The sequence below is a fragment of the Nematolebias whitei genome, chromosome 11 (genome assembly GCF_014905685.2).
Source record: "Nematolebias whitei isolate Nwh7 chromosome 11, NemWhi1, whole genome shotgun sequence".
In the NCBI taxonomy this organism is placed as follows: Eukaryota; Metazoa; Chordata; class Actinopteri; order Cyprinodontiformes; family Rivulidae; genus Nematolebias; species Nematolebias whitei.
Genome location: NC_056508.1, coordinates 34,740,885 through 34,759,206, shown reverse-complemented (window position 1 = coordinate 34,759,206; position 18,322 = coordinate 34,740,885). Strand labels below are relative to the sequence as shown.

Here is an 18,322-nt window from a genome sequence, read left to right as displayed (position 1 = left end):
TATATATATATATATACACACATACATACATACATACATACATACATAAATAAACACATAAATACATTATTATTAGAATTACAATTATTAAACATTATGCATGTCTTGAAAAACAGATCTTCCATCACTTATCATACAAGAATACTGTAAAGCTTCTTTCTTTTTGCGTTTTTACAGCTAGGAGGATGAAGCATTGACCAGAATTGGCCTTTGTTGATTGACAAGATGAAACAGAAACACTGATATATTTCAAACCACAAACAGATGACTACAAGACCAGATGTGTTTTTCCTTTAAACTTGGTCACTGATAAACCAGAAATATTGGCTCATTCAATGTCACATTTGTTCACTCAGTTTTAGAGCAATGGTGCTAATCCAGTGTTCATGTTATTTGTTTAAACGAGACAATTTGTTTCTTAAAGTACTGGCAAGTCTTTGTTTTTCGATCTGAGCAATCCATCAAACAGCAGCTGTATTTCAAAGGTCAACCTTTCAGCAGTCTATTATGTTCAGGCAGACTCCCTGCATGAGTTTCTGTGGAATGGTTTTAAGGTTTGGCATCCTTTCTAAAAACTGCTGCGTCTAGTAGTAGCTGTTTATGTTTTAAATTTGACTAACCACTTGTTCTTTTGCAAAATAAAAACAACAACTCTGATCACCAGCATCTTGGAATGAAAACTGTTGTTTTGGATCAACCTTCAGTTTGCCTCTTTCAAACCTGCAGCTAAGTGGGTTTTTTTTTGTTTGTTTTTTTTTTTTTTTAGGGGGTGGCACAGTGGCTCAGTTGGTAGAGCTGCTGCCTCTCAGTGAGAAGGTTTCTAGTTTAAGTCCTGGCCAGGGACTTTTCTGGGTGGAGTTTGCATTTTGTCTCCATGCACCGATTGCTAGATATGGGCACCAGTGACACCTGCAACCTGAAAAGGAGGAAACGGGTAAAGATGATTGATGGATGGAAATTTTATTGAGGAAATCAAAATAAATAGCCTTAGTTGTCCCCATGTCTGTTAGCAAATCATCTTTAAAAACATAAATTGTTAATACCGTACTCAGAAAAGTTTAAATTTTATTTCCTAAAAAAATGTCTGTTGATAGTTAAGACTCATCCTCAACATCTATTCTATTCTTATATATTGTGCGTCATCCTTTCTTAAAATTTTACCATCAACTCTGTCTGTCTGTTGGCAAAAAATCTCATGAATAACTTGGCAGAATGTATTTTTAACTTTAATTAAATTTTAACTGTAAGTACATTTTTATTGGAAGTATATCTTTAAGTGTTAAACTTTTGAAGCTAAAGTAAGTCAAAATGGTTGCCACAGCCAGCTGACTTTAGAAAGCCCCAAAACAGGCATAGGTCAGTTAATTTGACAGAAATGGAGTTAAAATTTGATGTGAAAGTACTTTGAAGTGTGCCTAATTGCACATGATCTTTGCTTAAAACTTTAACAATTATTGTTGGAAATAACTGCTTTTCTTTTAGCAAAAATTCTCACAAACTGTAGAAATTTTAATAACTCTTTGAGAAAATAATCACTAGATTTGCATCTACAGCTGTCTATTTGGAGTCAGTGCAATTCTAGATGCTCAGCACAGCTTATCAACACTAGGTTGCACGAAAATGTCTTTAATTCAATCCGTTTTCTAGACAATGAGCTAACATTTGATGTGGTAGTCGCTGAGAGTCATTCCCATGACCTATGAGAGTGTCATGTCACAGTATTGCATCAGAACATATTGTTTTTAGAGTTTGATCCATGCTATTTCATGGGGCCGAGATGGTGTAGAGGCAGGGCAGCCGGCTTGGGACCCGAGAGTCCCAGGTTCGATCCCCAGTCACTGCACATCACGTGGCGTCTCTGGGCAGCACGTCTAATTCCCAAAAAATGTCCCCCGGGCGCTTTCAATAGCTGCCCACTGCACCACCTGGTGGTGGATGGGTTAAATGCAGAGACTAATTTCGCCATTGTATGGAAACATACAGTGCTGACATTGTGATGACATTATTATTATTATTATATAACTGTCAATTTTAACCTTAAAATTATTTTAATGTAAAACTTTGGAATGGAAAATAACATGCATTTTTTTTTCAAAGGAGGCTTTATTTATTTAGTTTTTTACTCTTAACCAAAATGTGGGAAGAAAAGGAGTAAAGTACTTCAAAAAGAGCCTAGAACGTATTTTTAAGGGATCAGTTCAGTTCAGTTTTTTGATTGTCAGGTAAGCTGAAGAATTAATAATCCAGCTGAACCAGACAGTCTGAAGGAACTAATCACTGCAGCCCGGTGCCACCCTCCACGTGACATTATACTTCATCACATTCATTTCAAACGGCTTACACATCTGCTGCAACTAATAAGTTAGGTCACCTGTTTATTGCTTTTTTTTTTTTTTCTTACTCCATGCCTTTGCAACAAAACAAAACTCTGGGGGTAACGCGGATACAAATCCCCAGGCTCTGCTCACAAATAGGTTTTATAATAAAACATAAGAAGAAGCCCAGAAAAACTGGTCAGAGTGGTAGCTGGGAAAATTCTGAAATGTATTATATTTCCTAATGTCTCCCAGGTCATGGCAGAGTTTGCTATGAAGAGATTTCCTCTGCTGGAAGAAAAATACAATCAACACCTCACAAGAACAGGTTAGTGACAAACTGAACCCAGAATGTAAATGTTTTAAAGTGAACGTATAAATGTGTGTAAAAATCATAGGTCAAATTTTTCAGGACATGAATTACAAACAATATAAAGTTCTAACTCAAGGCAAATGAAAATCAAATGAAAGAGGTTTGATCGAATGGAGACATACTGTACAGTTTCCCAGCCTCAGTCTGTTTCTACTGTCCTGATTGGCGATGCCAGAACAAGTTATCCGAGAAGATTTAGCTCTATAATTACATTTTTTTTCCACTGTACACTTACGGTAAATAACCAACAGCGAACTGACACTGCATAATTCAGTTCAGCGGACAAAGTTGCACGGTTCCTTCACGTCATGCACACATCCTGAAACCACTAAACCGCACACTGTCAACTATCTGATAGCATTCTGTCTCCACACTTCTGGTCAGGAGAGAGAGGAAAAAAAGACAATATGGTCTTAATTTATCAGGAATTTTTCTGTGTTTCGCAGCTTGGGGATTGTGCCAGAGGACTTGGGTATGGCACTAAAACCTTGGCCTTAGGAAATCTGGGAGTGAACCAGAGGGCAGTCAGGCTGTGGAGGCCTCAGTGGGTGAGTACAAATCCGGGGCGCTCCCCGTATGTAACTTAGAGAGCGAGGAAGTAAATTGTTGAGGAGACTGTAGCTATTATTCTAACAGGCTGGATTCCTTCCATAAGTGCATGTCTTAGTTACACATCAAAGTACTGCATATGTATTTCCATAATTGACTATAGCAGCTGCGTTATGGAACTTCATTTACGTTGACTTCTGTCCTACTTTCCTTCTGTCCTACTTTCCTTCCATATTTTGGGGTAATTATTTCCACACGAGACCCAGTGCAGCCAGACTTGGCTTATAAAAGAAAGTCTTAATAGTTTAGTGGGTTTCCTCCTTTATAATCTGTTACAGCTTACACTGCAGCCTGACGTTTGAGAGCAACACCAAAAACCCAAAGCTGTCACACAACTGAAGGGAAATTAAGTTTCAGTTTGTTCTCATACCAATGAGTACGAAAATCAGGTGCCAGTCACAAATACGAGTCATTTCCTGCCTCGTGCGCTGCCTGCATCACCTCCATTCATTTCATAAGGCGTGTCTATTTGACTTCGCTAATTAATGCAAACAATTCAGGAAAGCTGTAGAAACAGGTTCACTCGAAAAAGCCTCCTCAAGCTTAACTTCAGCACACCTTTGACATATTAGCTACAGCAGGGATGGGTTCAAAGAGAAGCGCCTCAAATACACATGACTGGCATTTTATTTATATTCAGGTGAATCCCAGATTTCCTGATGCGTCCGACTGAAATTCATCAAACTATACTTCGGTGCAAATGCATTACTGTGGTTGGATCAGTTCACAACATTCCTTCATTCGTCACTGCTGTCTAACACATGAGATGGTCTGACTTGGTTTATGAGCTGCGCCTGAACAACCTCCATCCCATAAAAAGAAGAGGTTGATCTTTGTTCAATTAGCTTCAAACCTTAGCAGGTGCAAAGTGTGATATGTAGCCTTCTATATTCTTATTCAAGGCATCGCCCGGCTTTTCAGGTTTATTTATTTATTTATTTTATTTATTCATTCATTTAAAAAAAACAAAATTGACAAAACAAATTCATCAAAAAGAAAAAAACACTGAATGAAAAAGGTGCAGAAAGAAGAAAAAAATTGTTATATCTGCCCCTTATTAAAAAAAAAAAAAAACTTTAAACAAACAATAGGCTTGAACATCTCCAAAGTGAAAACAAGAATAAAAGACATCCTTCACTTGGCACCATACTTTCCTAACAATTTCAATTTAATCATCTTTTTAAACATATAAATTGTTTTAGAAAATTTTATGGTGATATCAACGCAATTCCACAATCGTATTCCCTGAATTGCAATGCAGCGCTCCTTCAGGTTGCTGCTGGGGTGAACATAAAAGGGCATTTTGTAAGATTCATAAAGTAAAAGCAGCTAAAATTATTAAAAATAAAGAAAACATATCAGCAAATTTATTCAACCAAACTTAAGAAAATAACAGTTGTGTGATCTGCATCCATTTGTCCAGTTACTCAGTCTGGTTTAAATGAAGTTTCGTATGGACCATTGCTGGTACTGGACTATAGAGCAACTCAGGGACTGAATAAACTACTGCAGCACCACTAAGTAGTAAGAATGTCGACAGTAACATCTTATTAGCTAAACATTTTTTTGCAACTCTCTTTACCTGCACCCCCAACAACAAGGTAAAAAATATAAATAAAATATCCATTTTGTCAATGTCAGTTTTATTAATACAGTCCAATTAAAGCACCAGAGCTTGACCAAAAATTTTAAATTAAATCCAGATAACAATACAACAAAAGAAAATCATATAAAAGTGTGAATATACAGTATAAATAATAATAATAATAATAAAAAAAAATAATAAACATAAAATCACAGCAAAATTAGACAAGATCAAATGAAAACTTTTGCTCTTTGCTCTTCAAAATGAGTCTTAAACAAAGATGTTATGGTTTTGTAGTGAGTTGCACCTTTACTGAAATATAAACTTGTGGGAGTGCTGCCCTGCCAGCTCCCTGCAGCCATCTGGAGCACTAATCAGAGACATAGATCTCCTGCTCGACAAGCAGGAGGAGCATAAAAGGCTGCAGAGAGCCTTCAGCAGGCGCTGGAGCATTACCTACCAATGGTAGTTCTGTTCTTTGTGAATGAAACTAAATAATAACAGATTGTTATTCTCTTTGTTTCCAGAGCCTAAACCCTGATGTCTTCCTGTTTCGTGGATATCTCTCTGTGGACTTCAAGCCCTCCTGTGCCTCCTCAGCTGTCTCCACACCTTCCTACCACTTGCCTGTCAATCCCCTGGAGCCTTACTCCGATGCACACCTTCCTCGCCCTGGAACCGTTGGGTCCATGCTGACACCAAGTCAAAACAGAAGTTGTCTCAGGGCACTGAACAGAAACATTCATATATACAAAATAATAATTTAACACTATTCATCTGAGGAGCAGACTGCTCTGAGTTTAACTCCATCGCAGACTCTCATCTTGAGCAAGCATGAAGGTGACAGTGGAAAGGAAGAAACCTTTAGCAGAACCAGGCTCAGGACAAGCGGCCATCTGCTTCGACCGGCTGGGTTTGGTAGGAACAGATACACAATGGCAGGTCAAGAATCACACGTTATGATAGAAATAGTATCAAATGAAAACTATTCAGTTTTAGCAAATCATTTAAGGAAATTAGGTCAATTTGTCTTCTAGTAGTCTAAGTCTATAGCAGCAGAACAAGCCAACCCTAACTATAGGATTTATCAAAAAGGAAAGTCTTAAGCCCAGTCTCAAAACTGGACAATGTGTCAGCTTTATGAACAGAAACTGGAAGTTGGTTCAACAAGAGAGGAGCCTGATAACTGAAAGATCTTCCTCCCATTCTGCTTTTGGAAACTCTAGGAACCACGAATAAGCCTGCAGTCTGAAGTGAAGTGCTCTGTTGAGAAAATATGGAACAATAAGATTTAGAAAATTCTGCACTTTGTAAATAAACACTAAAGTGATTTCCAGTCTTGGTCTCTGTTCACTTCAGTCCTTGTATCTAAGTACAGCTGCAATCGTTACACAACTATTTTCTTCACCTACGATGTGTAGAAAGTGTTTCAGACATGGTAAACTTATATGTGCGCAGCCATGCAATGTAAAAATGAAAATGTTCATAAAGGGGAACAAACGTGTTTACATGAACCGTTGTGAAATGTTTAGGATTGGAGTTTTAAGATGGCAGAGATTTTCTTTGGAACTGGTTTCACTCTGGAAACTTCTTGATGTTTTTGAACCTGAAAATGCTCTCTGAGATTTCTACTGCAGGCTAAATACTATCACAAAAAAACATCCCACAGAACATCAGAACAAAATTGAGTTGTTCCTTTAAAAGACAGCATCAACACCTTCCACCACATCACTTCTGACTTTTGACTCTTTGCCAAACTCTCTGCCGAACAGTTAATATGGGGTTTACTGAATATAAAAATATAATAGACTAAACAATATCCTGGGTGCCTGCCACCACATGTTCCTCTGAACGCAACTGTAGCCTTTTGGGAACAACACGCACATAAACACAGAAAATGAACCTTTAGTTTAGAAAGATGTTTACAGAAAGCGCTTTCAAAGCAAGCTGAACATATGAGAAAACTTTGACATGTTTTGTCATCTGGACACATCTCTTTGTGTCTTTTATTTTACTCCGTTTTGCTCCAGAGTCAGAAATGAAGTGCCTTTCTGCAGAACTCTGGCGTGAGTGCAGTGATTTTGTTGTGCAGTGTTACTAAACTATTGTGGGCTCCATTTGAGGGAAGATCCATGTGTTCTGCAGAGAACTGCATGTGACAGAGCTGAGCAGCCAGGAGTGTGTGTGTGTGTTTTAGTCAGGGGAGGTGTGGGCGTGAACCTCCACCTCCCTAAACCCTGAATACCTTTTGTTTTGGGCTTTTTAGAAAGCGACCTGACATCGAGCTTCATCACTACTCTCTCTCCACAAAGATCACAACTAAATTAAAATTAAAATCCACTTTTTATATCAAAGAGGAAAAAAATAGATTTTGAAGCGCAGGTTACAGGTAAGATATTTAACTTAAATTTGAGAAGAGCGTTGATCCATTTTTATTTTTTATTTTTTTGGACCATCATGTGATCCATCAGGGACTGTTTTTTCTACAATTAATGGATGCTCCTGTAACGATTAATTTTGGGAATATCTAATGTGACGACAAAGATGCAGTTTTTCCCGAAAAGAAGCGCGCTCTTTATAATAATGGCATTTACTATATTACAAGGTAAAGGTTATTTTTGAAAACTTTTAGAACATTTAACCTGTTGATTTCAACTGCTTTCATAATTTATTTTTTTTTGGTGACACTTTTATTTAAGGTGTTTGGCTGTCCCACATGAGTCACGCCACAAGTCTCCCAGACTCCAAGGTGTTTGGCTCCAGGGGTTTGGCGGGTCCACACCTGCCTGACACCACAAAGCCCAGACAGAAGCGCTGCACCTGTTATTCGTACACGGATAAGGAGTGCGTCTACTACTGTCACTTAGACATCATCTGGATCAACACCCCTGAGTAAGACGCATGCTTCCTGAAATTATTCACTGCTGCTTTTTTTTTTTTTTTTAAACTGATGATCTGTTACATGTGTGTGTGGGCTCAGATTCTCAACTGTGCAGAATTGTGCAAGCATCTCTCGCCACATGTCAGCGGGGTTACAGTGAAGCAATTAAGGCGCTGATTGGCTTGTGGAGGGTTTGTGTAACTCGGAGAGGAACTTTTTTGTTTTTTTCATTTGTTGTTTTCTAATAGGAGCCCTGTTCTCATTAAGTCACTGCCTGTGCTGTGTCAAAAAAAGTACCCACCCCAAGGCGTCAGTTGCTTTATTAGATCAAGTAACGGCAGGCCCAACAGAGCAACTTGCGATATCATAATTTAAAATAAGAGAAGTTGAGCCAAAAAACCTCTCTGTTACTGTCTGAGTTCAGTTTTTATCTGTTGTATTTCACCTGGATCTGAGCTTTTTGATGACAATAATGGTGTAGATCTGGAAGAAAACACTGCATTCCATAAGAAAAAAATAAAATAAGAATGGTAATTAAATAAAATATTTAATTGAAGAATTTGCAAAAATAAATAAACCCCAAAACCTTTTAAATCATTATGTCTGGATTAAGACAATGGTAAAAATCTAAAAATCTGTCATTCCTATAGTAAATCAATCAATCAAACAAACTTTGGCTGTATCTCTCTTTGTGTTGTAGCGTGGCTTCTTTAATTCCAGCTTTACACTTTTATTGTTATTTATTTTTCTTATCGTTGCACGGAACAGCACCGCTGCTCACATGCTGTACGTTTTAGACATTTACAACAGCAGGTCATGAGGCGAGGGTTAAATCTTTAATTTCCTCTCTGTGGATTCTGACTTTTAATGATGTTCTGCCACACATTTAATATTGTACGGTGGCTTGAAGAAGCTAGGTTTTTAATTTGACTTGTTACTAAGAAATGACTTGGCAGAAAATTTGACTCTGAACTAAAGTTTTTGCTGGCTAGCTTTAATCAAATGTATTCAACATCACATTAGTCTGCATGCTACTTCTCATAGAAAACATTTGATTTGTGGCACTGTGAAGCTCTAAAGACATTTTAAATAATTGTCTGTGGATTCTTTAAATAAAGAAAGTCACAAGCATGTTTGGAGATAAACGATTTTTAAAATGTAATTATATTTTGATATCTCGTGTTTACACATACAATCATTGTTTTAGTAAATTTATTTGCTGAGAAATGTGACTTTTGGTCAAAGTTCACTATCCAGAAATGAGAAATTATGAAGAAATCTGTCAGGTGCCTTTTCCTCAGTTTACAGTCTGATAATAAAAGCACAAAATTTAAATTGAGTTTGTAAAATATATTGTCTTTGAAAAATGTGCATTTATTTTTCAAATGCTTTTTCAAATTTTACAAACTTATTAGATTCTTAATGAAATAAATGTACTGAGGGTGACTGAGCGAGGCAAAGTGATTTAGCAAAGGTTGATTTGCTGTGGAAGTCATCTTGAATTGGGTGACCGTGACATAATAATGAGTTTTAGTCGTACATCCAGTGAGTGCTTTCCAAAAGTTTCACTAAAATTTATGGTTCACAAGATATTTTGCTAACAGAGACAGTTGACTCCAATAGTTAATGGCAAAGTTTTAAAGACGTGTTGTGTGATCTGTTCGTGCTCAGAGTTTGTGTTGGGAGTGACTCTCAGCAATACTATTTCTGAGTGAGATATTTTACTAACGCTGCAGACAAACAGCACTGATCCTGGAACTGTGGGTTCAAGCCCAGGTTGCGTCAAGAAGGGCATTGAGTGTAAAACTATTTTTCACATTGTTTATGCCAGTTCCCTTGCTTTGGTAACTCCAATATGGAGCAGCCCAACAAACAACACATACACACAAGCAAACACATTATTCCTCTTTACCTTCAGGCAAGCGTTCCTAAATACACCGAGATACTTTCACTTTGTGCTTTATCTGGTTAAAGAGTCTTTAGACTATTTGTGCTAAATTAACCACAGTTTAGCATGAGGGCTGTTAAACTTTTCATGGTTTCAAATAAAACTGCAGCGGTGCAAGTGGGGGGGGGGGTGTTAAGGGTGCTTGTAACTTTACCAACACAAGCAGCCATATTTCAATCACTCAAAGTCTAAAACCTCTAACGACCAGGGGTCTTTAACACACCTGCACTTCAGGAGTTACATTTTCTTATGAGGAGCCGTGAGAGGCAAGCTTTAATAGTTGACATGACTGTAAAAATGCAGAGTTTAAACATCCATAAAATGTTCCCAGCATGCAGCCTGCCACACCACAGATTTGTTGCAATGCTTTAAAATCTAACGTCTGACACCTTTTTGTCAGAACTGACACCTTTTGAACCGCATCCTTATCAGCATGGCAGGAAAACACTCATTTTTCCTGTCTTCTTGTGCCAGGAGTGCTGCAGGCTGTGTCAGATAAGCTGCTCTTTTCATTATTGCACAGCATGTCGGGACAAATTGACATACTTGAAATACCAAATGAGGTGTATATGAGATATATGTTACCGACTCGATATAGCAGACAAAAAAAAATAAAAAAATTCTAAAGATTGTAACGACGTGTAAATGACAAAAAATAGTTTGCCTTGAGCTAAACTCATAACAAGAAGCATAGGCGTTAGCGTCCTCTCATATTGAAAACATTGTTACACCTAATCCTCTCGAAGAGCTGAACTTGCTTGTGGGTTTGTGGTTACAGATGGTTCCCAAATGTTTGTGCACACGTGCAGTATGAATTCTCTCATTAACCTCAAGCAAATTAATTTAAATTGAAAGGCCTAGCATTCCTTGAAGGAATGCGTATCCTCGCTACCTTTAAAAGTGTAGATTTGAACTAAAATTATTTTAAGTCGACAAACGAGGGTGTTTTAGAAATTCTGAGTGAACTTTGAAATAACAATATGCACAGTCTTCTTTGATACCGTGATATCTTGTTTATTCTGTTTGCGCCTGGAGTCAGTGTTGGGGATGACTTTTGGCTACTATCATGCCAACTTTCAGCTCAATTTCTTCAAATTTCACTGAGATTTAGCCATTTTTGTGAGGGCGAAGGATGACTAGCTGTCACAAACATTTTAGATTGGGTTGCCTTCAAAAAGTTAACCAGCTGTAAATGTCAATCCAGTGATTAATTGATGGAATTTGGAAGAAAACCTGATAAGTCATTCATGAGGTATTTTGTTACACACAGAGAAACACACACACATGTGCACACACACACACACACAAACACACAGGCAAAAGCACTGTTTAATTTAGCCTTCAGCGGCAGTTAATGCTAACGAGAGAAATTGCATTTCCTGCCAAAAGGCAGTGTGAATATGTATTGATGAAGAATTTGCTGGAAAACAGCAAATAAGCTAAAAAAAAAAACATGCTGAAATGTACAAGCTTAAGTTAGCAGTAGAAAGCAGAAAGAACACATATTTGCTGAATAAGCAGAAATTAGTGCAAAAATCAGGAAATTTACTAAAAAAACTGAAATCAGCAAATAAATAGCCAAAAAGTAGCTGAAAAGGCAGGAAGAAGTTAAACAACCAGAAGAAAGTGGAAGGAGTTGAAATGAGCTAAAAAAAAGTGGAATTAGCAGAAAAAAGCTAAATTTAGCACAAAACTGCTAGCTGAAATAGAAACAGCTGAAGCTAGCCGAAAAAACCTGAAAAGAGCACAACAAGCTGAAATTGTCAGAAAGAAGTTAAATAGGCTGAAAGTATCAGAAATTACCAAGAAAAACTTGAATTTATGTGAAAACAGCGGATTAGCAAAAATGCTAAAATAAAAACAAATCTAGTTGAAAAGCTAGAATAAGCTTAATATAGCAGAAGTAAGTAAAAAGAGCACAGTTTTGCTCCATTAGGCTGAAAGAAGCAGAAATGAGCACAAAAAAGAGGAAATGATCTGAAAAAAGCTGAAATAAAAAAAAATTTTTTAAAGTAGCTAAATAAAAAAGCCAAACAAATCTTAAATTACCAGAAGGAAGTCGAGAGAACACATTTTTACTGAATTAGGCTGAAAGAAGTAGAGATGAGTGCAGAACATGTGGAAATGGTTGGGGGGAAAAACTAAAATTAGCATAAAACAGCTAAATAGTAGTTGAAATAGCAGGTGAGATGCACAAATAAGCTGAAAGAAGCACAACAAGCTGAAATTAGCAGAAAAAAGTTAGAAGATGCACAAAAATACTGTAGTTGGCAGAAAGAAGCTGAAAGAATCACAAAAAAGCTGGAGAAATAAAACAGCTGAAATTAGCTGAAAAAAGTTTATATTTGCACAGAGAAGCTGAAAGAAGCTGAACCAGAACAAAATGTGAAAGGAACAGATTTAAGGGATGTAAAATGAGCTCAATTCATTTTCTATGAGTGGAAAAAAATGGCAGAACAGGCTAAATATTTCAAAAAGCTAAAGTTGCACCAGTACCAAAAGTCATAGCAGGATTGACCTGAAAGAAACATTTTGATTTATGATTTGCTGAAATGGCACAAAAACTGCGGAACGAGAAACATGCAGAAAAATGTACAGAAGGAAAAATGGATTATAATAGTGTGAATGCTTCATAAACGTTCACACTGTTGTATTAAAACTGAAGTGACTCAGACTGAGCTGGTAGAAAGTTAAAGACCTTTAATAAAAACAAACCAACAAATAAATAAATCACGTTTTCAGATACAAACAGGTAGACTGCAGGAGGAGACAGGACAAAGATGAAGCAACAGGCAGGATGTCAGCGGCGCTGCAGGGATCCACTCAGATGCTCGCAGCAGGCCGTCTGACATATTCTGACAGTTCTATGAGGAAAAACATTTGTCTGTCAAGTCAGGTCATTCATTCCCAACGACAAATGTAACCTTTTCATCCTCACAAATGGACTTTTTCTCTTGCACCTGCAGGGATATTCAATATATTTCTTCTTTGACCCTTTAGGACCAAACATGCCACAAACACCTTTTGTAAAACAATTTGCAGATATAAACTTATGCTACTAGAAAGAGAGAAGGCTGCCTGACAGCAGGGAAAATGGAATCCATATGGAAGACTCTGCACGAACAGTCAGTGTGCTGAACTTTCAGTCGTACACTTGTAAATTTGATTGATAGAAGTTTCATGTCATGATTACTCAGTTTCACACGCTCTGTGGTTAGGCTGCCTTTGTTTCCCTTTGACCACTGGTTTTCACTGCTCATTTGCAAAAAAGTCAAAAGATTAGCTATGGAATTATGACTGACTACTTTTTTTATTGCAGTTTTATGTTTTATTTTGTTAAATGTTGTATATTTTTTGTGCAAATTAAACTTTTCTTTTTTTTTTATTTAAGTGGCTTATTCTAGGACAAACTTTGGAAACTACATATGAATGCTACTTGAGATTTAATAATGCTAAATATTTTTCCCAAAACAAAAAAATATGGTACCAATAAGGCTCCCCTTATAGATGGATAATGAATAGTTTATAGATACATTATTAATTCCTCTATAAACACTTTATAAATCATTAATAACTGTTTATTATGCATTAATTAAGGGTGACAGAGACAAAACTGACCAGTTTCTTGCCAAATAGTAAGCCAAATCTGTTCACCTATATATTTCACCTAGAGTTGTTATATAAAACATTTCAGACTAAGTTGCTATAAGCACGATAAGCATTTGTAACCCCCCCCCACCCCACACACACACACACATTTTTTTAAAGGATATATTAGTTGTAGATACGTATAAATCTGAATCTGGCTCCCTCGTGTTGGCCTTGAATTGACCAACTATCCCAGACTCTCCTGTATGTTATACGAAGAAGCTCTGCTCCCCCCTTCCCTACCCACTCCCTTCCCGAGAACATATGTGGCCCTGTATCAGAGCTGAGCCAACTGATAGACACTGCATCATCTCTTATCAGGATTATGGGGACTATTTGGCAGTGTCCACAAACAAACTCATTACCTTCATCGTCCTTCCTCATGCATATATATTATAATGTCATCAGTATGTTGCTATTTCTGTGCTGAGACTTTTGTTGCAACTTTCACAATGTGTCCCATCTAGGACACAATGTGAGATGATTTTTTTTTACACCTCCACTTCCTTCGTGTTTCTCTTTTCTTATCTAAACGAAAAGGGCGGCGCCTCCCACGAGGCCGCAGCCTCAGACACCCCTATCTCCCCATGTCTGTTTGTTTGTGTTTTACTTGGACAGGCTGTACTGAAATGTAAATGTGTTGTGCTTCGGTGCAATGACAATAAAGCTGATTCTGATTTTGATAATGTATTGATAAAATTCAACATTATATGCTAAAGAAATAGGTTTACAAATGCTTATTGTACTTACACGGTCCGAGTCTGAAATGTTTACTATAACAACTCTAGATGAAATATATAGGTGAACAGATTTGGCTCAATATTTGGCAAGATACTGGTCAGTATTGTCTCTCTGTCACCCTTAATCAATGCATAATAAGCAGTTATTATTGATTTATATAGGAATTAATAATATATCAACTATTTATTAGTCATCTATAAGGAGAGCCTTATTGTAAAGGGGTACCAAAAAGATAAATATTTTTATCATTTATAAAGCATTAAATATGTATTGTGTATTTTAGAATGCTTTTAACTGAATGTTTTTAATTCATTTAGCAAAGCTTTTTTTAAAAGTTTTTTAATCACATTTTTATCTTGTGTTGTTTTTATAAGCCAGATGTCAAGGACAAATCTCCATTTCATTGAAGGTTATGGACAATAAAGTTGAAGTGATTGATTGATTATTGATCCTTGTTGATTAATGAAACACCCAGCAGTTTAAGTCCATTAGGTTTAAAACAACTGTGCAGAAAATCACTCTATAAAGATGTTTATCTTAAATCATGACACATCAGTGTGCATTTTGATTCTTCACATTCACTGAAACCAGGTTCCTGTTAACCTTAGGCGCACCGTGCCGTACGGCATGTCCAGCTACAGAGGACCTCAGAGAAGGAGACGTGCTGCTGATGGACGAGTGTCTGAGGGCGACCGGACCAAAACACGACGCTGCGTTTGTGCTGTGACCAAACCAGACCCGGAGTGTCGGGCTTTTTGTCTGTCAAGGTGAAACTGCTTCTCTGTGTTCAAACATTAACGTGTGTTCTGTTTATGTCAAGATATTCAAACAGATTATAAAGACTCAAATAAATCAGCCTCTCTCTTAAATACAAATTAAAAAGGCTTAAGATGGAAATGAAGCTGTAAATTGATTTGCTGCATCAGTTTCGTGTTCATTGCACACTGATGGATGCATACTAAGACAAGATTTGGAGCAACTAAATGGTTTTAAATTCAGTTTTATAAGCATCAGATTTGTCTCCATAACAACTTGCTTCTCATAGAATGTCTTGTAATTTTGCAAAGTTGAAAAGTAATTAAAATGATAAGCAAAAGTGCAATTTATTTTTAGGAAAAACAAAATGCATCGTATGAAAGATCTTATGAGGTTTTGTGCCAGCAAACATTCCTACATGCAACCATAGGGCAGAAATGAATTGTTTGTAATATCTTGAATAAATGTATATCTTAACATTGAAAATTGAATAATAATGTTGTAAATGAACAAGCAGGGGTGTCAAACTGTGAAAAAAGGGGGGCAAAATTACAAACATATTTCTAACCGAGGGCCAGTTTCTGCCAACACATTAACTCCAGTCAGATACCAGAGATCCTGTCTTGGTTTCAGGTTCCTCTAGAGTTTCATTTGACGTTCTGTATCGTTTTTTTCCCCACATGAAAAATGAAAGATTACATTAAAGAATAAGTTCAAACTAATTTTTCTTGGCTTCAAAGTGGTCTTGAGAAGTCATCAAAGTTCATGTTCAATAATCCAGGTAAAAAATTCAACACAGTTCATTCAGGTCCTCTGGACAGTTTCTTTGCATTGAAACATTTAATCTTTCATCCAAAGGACTTCATCAGTTCGATGAGCCACAAACAAACTCAGTACCATAAGTAGCACACTCACATAGTGGACCACCCAGTTTGATGGTTATAAGATGGTTTCTGGAGTCCGCCCTCTCCCCTTTCGACTCCTTTGAGGCAGCCATAGCCAAAGTGGTTCAACACATCAAAGTTCATGTTCAATAATCCAGGTAGAAAATCCAACCATGTTCAGTCAGGTCCTCTGGACGGTTTCTTTGTTTGCTGAAAAGTTTCGACTGACATCATGAGAAGTCAGCTCAGTCTTTAGATTAAAGGGGCAGCAATAAAAATATTTTACTTTTAAAAACATCCTCTTGAGGGCAGTGACCTGACTTCGAAACAAGCGGAAAATAATGGATGGATGGATCCTGAGGGCCAGATAGGAAGTTAGCAAGGGCCACATTTGGCCCCTGGGCCTTGAGTTTGACACACGTGATTTGTAGTTTTAGTCCATGTTCAGAAATGTCAGATAATTTCTGAATAATTTAAATATAAATGAGAAGCATAATGGTAACAGGAGGCTCACTGGGCTCAAAAAGTACAAATATTCACTCTTACTTCTTTACAACACAGTTTGATGAAATTATATTAACTGTGAACAGAGAACATGACTGACACCTTAACTGAATCAGAGAAATTTAACAGTTTTATCATTTTTTAGTGACTGGTATAAATAACAGGCTTGATCCCAGTTTAGAAGTCGTTTTATTTTATTTCCTTTTTTACCAAACAAACAGATGAGTTCTGATTCTTGCCTAGTTATCCATATGACGCACAAAAAGAAGACAAAAAAATATATATAAACTCAGCGGCACAGTGGGGCAGTGGTTAGAGCTGTTGCCTCTCTGCAAGAAGGTCTCAGAATCGTCTCCCAGCCTTGGGACCCCTTTGGGTGGAATTTGCATGTTGTCCCCGTGCACATGTGGGTTTTCTCCGGGTACTCCGGTTTCCTCCCACAGATTAAAACCTTTATTGTTAGATTAATTGGTGACTTTAAATTGTCCTGAGGTGAGAGAGTGATTGATTGTTTGTCTCGTTTGTCTCTGCGATGGACTTAAGACCTGTCCAGGGTGTCCCACACCTCTGGAGACAGGCCCCAGTGACCCACATGACCCAGAAAGGAAAAAAAATGGGAGTAAAGAGAAAGAATCCATGAAAAAAGGAACTTTGTCGACCACAACATTTGGCTGTAAAACTGGTTTAACTAAAATTATTTCTTTAAACTGTGTTATGTTTCCCATAAACATATAGATTACAAGATTATTCCTTTGATGATGCTGACTTTGTCAAATGTCTCTCTGTCAATTATTCTCTTTAAAGCCCCCGTCAGAGTCTGCAGACCAGGAGTCACTGGAGGGTCCCTGGCCTTGGATGACCGTTTAACCCCTCTCTGTTTTGCTTTATTGGGTGAATGGACTTTTCCTTCCTCTGAAGCCCTTTCCTTCACTCTCTGTTCGGCATCTTGCCTCCCAGGTACATGCAGTCAAAGGAAGATCTTCGACGTGAAACACCGCCAACATTCCTCACCATTAAACCTCTGTGAGCAAGTTCCATCAGGCCAAGTGGTTTCATGAACTCAACAGCAGATCTGATGCTGATCCCTGGAGGCTATTCACTTTTTGTTCCTTTCTGGGAATACCAAAGGAATTACTTTCACCGTAATGCCAATATAATAGCCAGAGACCTCATTTTAGTCAAGCCCAATCAGATGAACTCTCTGCTTTCATTCCATGTTTTAGGATTCCATCGGAATTTTTGAAAACATCAGCTCTTTTGAAACAATGGTTCAAGTTCATAATACTGTAGATGGCAACAGAGAGTTTTGCAGAACTGATGGAAAGTGGAGATTGCCTGGAGGAGGCGTAGAAACGATGCGCAGGGCAGGATGTTTTCCTGTCATGCCTTAAAATTATACTGAAACAAAAAAAAGGGCAAATGTTTTGGACACAATATATATATTTTTGTCATCTCATTTACAGCCTTGAAATGAGTTATTTGCTGTTCCTTCAGAAAAACAAAACATAATTTATACTCCTCACTTCTAAATTATTACCTTTAGAACAAGGTAACATTGTCCCTGTACATCGTATATAAGCTATTCAATGGTATTTTGTGGAGAAAACATTGGTTATAAACATTTTATTAAAGATGGTTATATTTTCTTCAGTAGATGAAATATTTTTAAAAAGCAATATAATTTCTCTTTTTCAAATTGACAAGAATTTCCATTAAAAATCAACAACAAAGTGAGTGTTGGGCCAACTGCACTTTATTCTGCAACTATAATAATCCATAAGACCAAATTTTGCTTTTGTTTAAGTGACATTTGTTCTAAAGTTGTTGTTTTCAGTAGTTTTGCCTTTTTTTTACTGGTTAGAGAAAGAGTTTGCTATAAATATGAATATACTTTTTGTGCTTTTCTCTCTTTTTAGAGAAACAGCCTTTTAGCCAGCTAACAAAACAACTGATCATATGATGAATGCTATGTATTTTTATTACAATGTTGTTGTTGGTTTTATTTGTGCAGCACTTTGGTCACCTTAAAATGTGCTTTAGAGATGCTTGTGATTTATTTTACTTTTACTTCCCATAAA

At 37.1% G+C, this 18,322-nt stretch overlaps 1 protein-coding gene across 1 annotated transcript; it reads left to right on the top strand.

The window, feature by feature from the left end:
* Positions 1-7,529: 7,529 nt before the first annotated feature.
* On the top strand, positions 7,530-17,446 carry edn3b (endothelin 3b). Its single transcript, XM_037684252.1, has 3 exons — positions 7,530-7,774; positions 14,709-14,867; positions 17,202-17,446. The coding sequence occupies exons 1-3, from the start codon at positions 7,599-7,601 to the stop codon at positions 17,269-17,271; spliced, it is 405 nt and encodes a 134-aa protein (XP_037540180.1). The 5' UTR covers positions 7,530-7,598; the 3' UTR covers positions 17,272-17,446.
* The last annotated feature ends 876 nt before the right edge of the window (positions 17,447-18,322 follow it).